At 31.7% G+C, this 1,149-nt stretch overlaps 1 protein-coding gene across 1 annotated transcript in view; it reads left to right on the top strand.

Moving 5' to 3' along the window:
• The first annotated feature begins 853 nt into the window (after positions 1-853).
• The window catches only part of LOC105448022 (major royal jelly protein 1-like), a 3,555-nt gene continuing 3,259 nt past the window's right edge, over positions 854-1,149 (top strand). Inside the window, exon 1 of the mRNA XM_011686381.1 lies at positions 854-1,120. Coding sequence (XP_011684683.1) covers positions 931-1,120 — 190 coding nt within the window. The 5' untranslated portion in view covers positions 854-930. The remainder of the gene's footprint in view (positions 1,121-1,149) is intronic.

Genomic DNA, 1,149 nt, shown 5'->3' with positions numbered 1-1,149 from the left:
TATACCTATGTATGTACTGTGGACATCCTATATACATACATGTGGTAATTATTTCACATACATAGGATATGTAATATATATACTTTTCACATTCCGTGTATATACATACATTATACAATAGCCACATATGTATATACATAGAACATACATAGAATGTCCTAATGTTTATTGGGTTATGTCCCGAGTATGCCTATGAGACCTCATTCCATTTTATTATACGGCATGTAAATACGTACTTATATAATAATTAATGTCAAAGCAACCGGGGACAAAAATCACTTTAAAAGCATATAATACATTAATTCCGCATTCAAATATCTTGCAAAAATATGATTTCGACTTATTGTTAGTCAAAGTTTAATAAGACTATCCGTATATATAATGTAGAAAGACATAAATTTTACAATTTTCTATCAATTTACAGTTGTATAAATAAATGTAAAAGTTCTTTCCTTCTGTTTATCAGCAATGAATCCATATTGTCGCGCCCACTTTATAAATGCAAATTCTGCATAAATATATATTATTTATATAATAATTATACCGCCACACTAATTACATCAACATTTATACTGACTAATTGTTCTAGATATATTATCATATTATCAATGATTAGAAATTACGTGAAGCGATACATATGTAAATGCGACATAAATTAGACATAACGTATGTATCTCTTATGCAGGAAATGCGACTGTCAACAATTCTGAGCTCGACTTCTAATTAGTAATTAGGTTGCAATTGTTTATCGGTGGCAATCTAAATGAGGATATTGTCTTGAATTTCCATATGCATTATAATGCGAATATACCATAAATACCGGCCAGCGTTAATCTCATTCATGCATTCGCTTTCACGTGTCTATTAGCGCAGTTTAGTTCCGTTATATTATTGCGCGTATATATAATTGACTATACACTACACGAAAAAATGAGACATTTTCTACTTGTGATGTTAACTCTGTTGATGACAGCTACGAGTTTCGGCAAATTGCTTCTAGAGTATCAGTGGAAATACCTTGATCTTCTTTGGGACAGTCCGCAGCAGAAAAAAGACGCGATAGCCAGCGGTAGATACAATGCTAGCGCAGCATTTTTCTACGATGTAGATAAAGCACTTGGTAAGTTGACATTATTCAAACATTTGAAG

This window comes from Wasmannia auropunctata, unplaced genomic scaffold, assembly GCF_000956235.1.
Source record: "Wasmannia auropunctata unplaced genomic scaffold, wasmannia.A_1.0 LD336090.1, whole genome shotgun sequence".
Classification (NCBI taxonomy): Eukaryota; Metazoa; Arthropoda; class Insecta; order Hymenoptera; family Formicidae; genus Wasmannia; species Wasmannia auropunctata.
The sequence above is the reverse complement of the archived record's forward strand: the minus strand, read 5'-3'. Positions and strand labels throughout refer to the sequence as shown.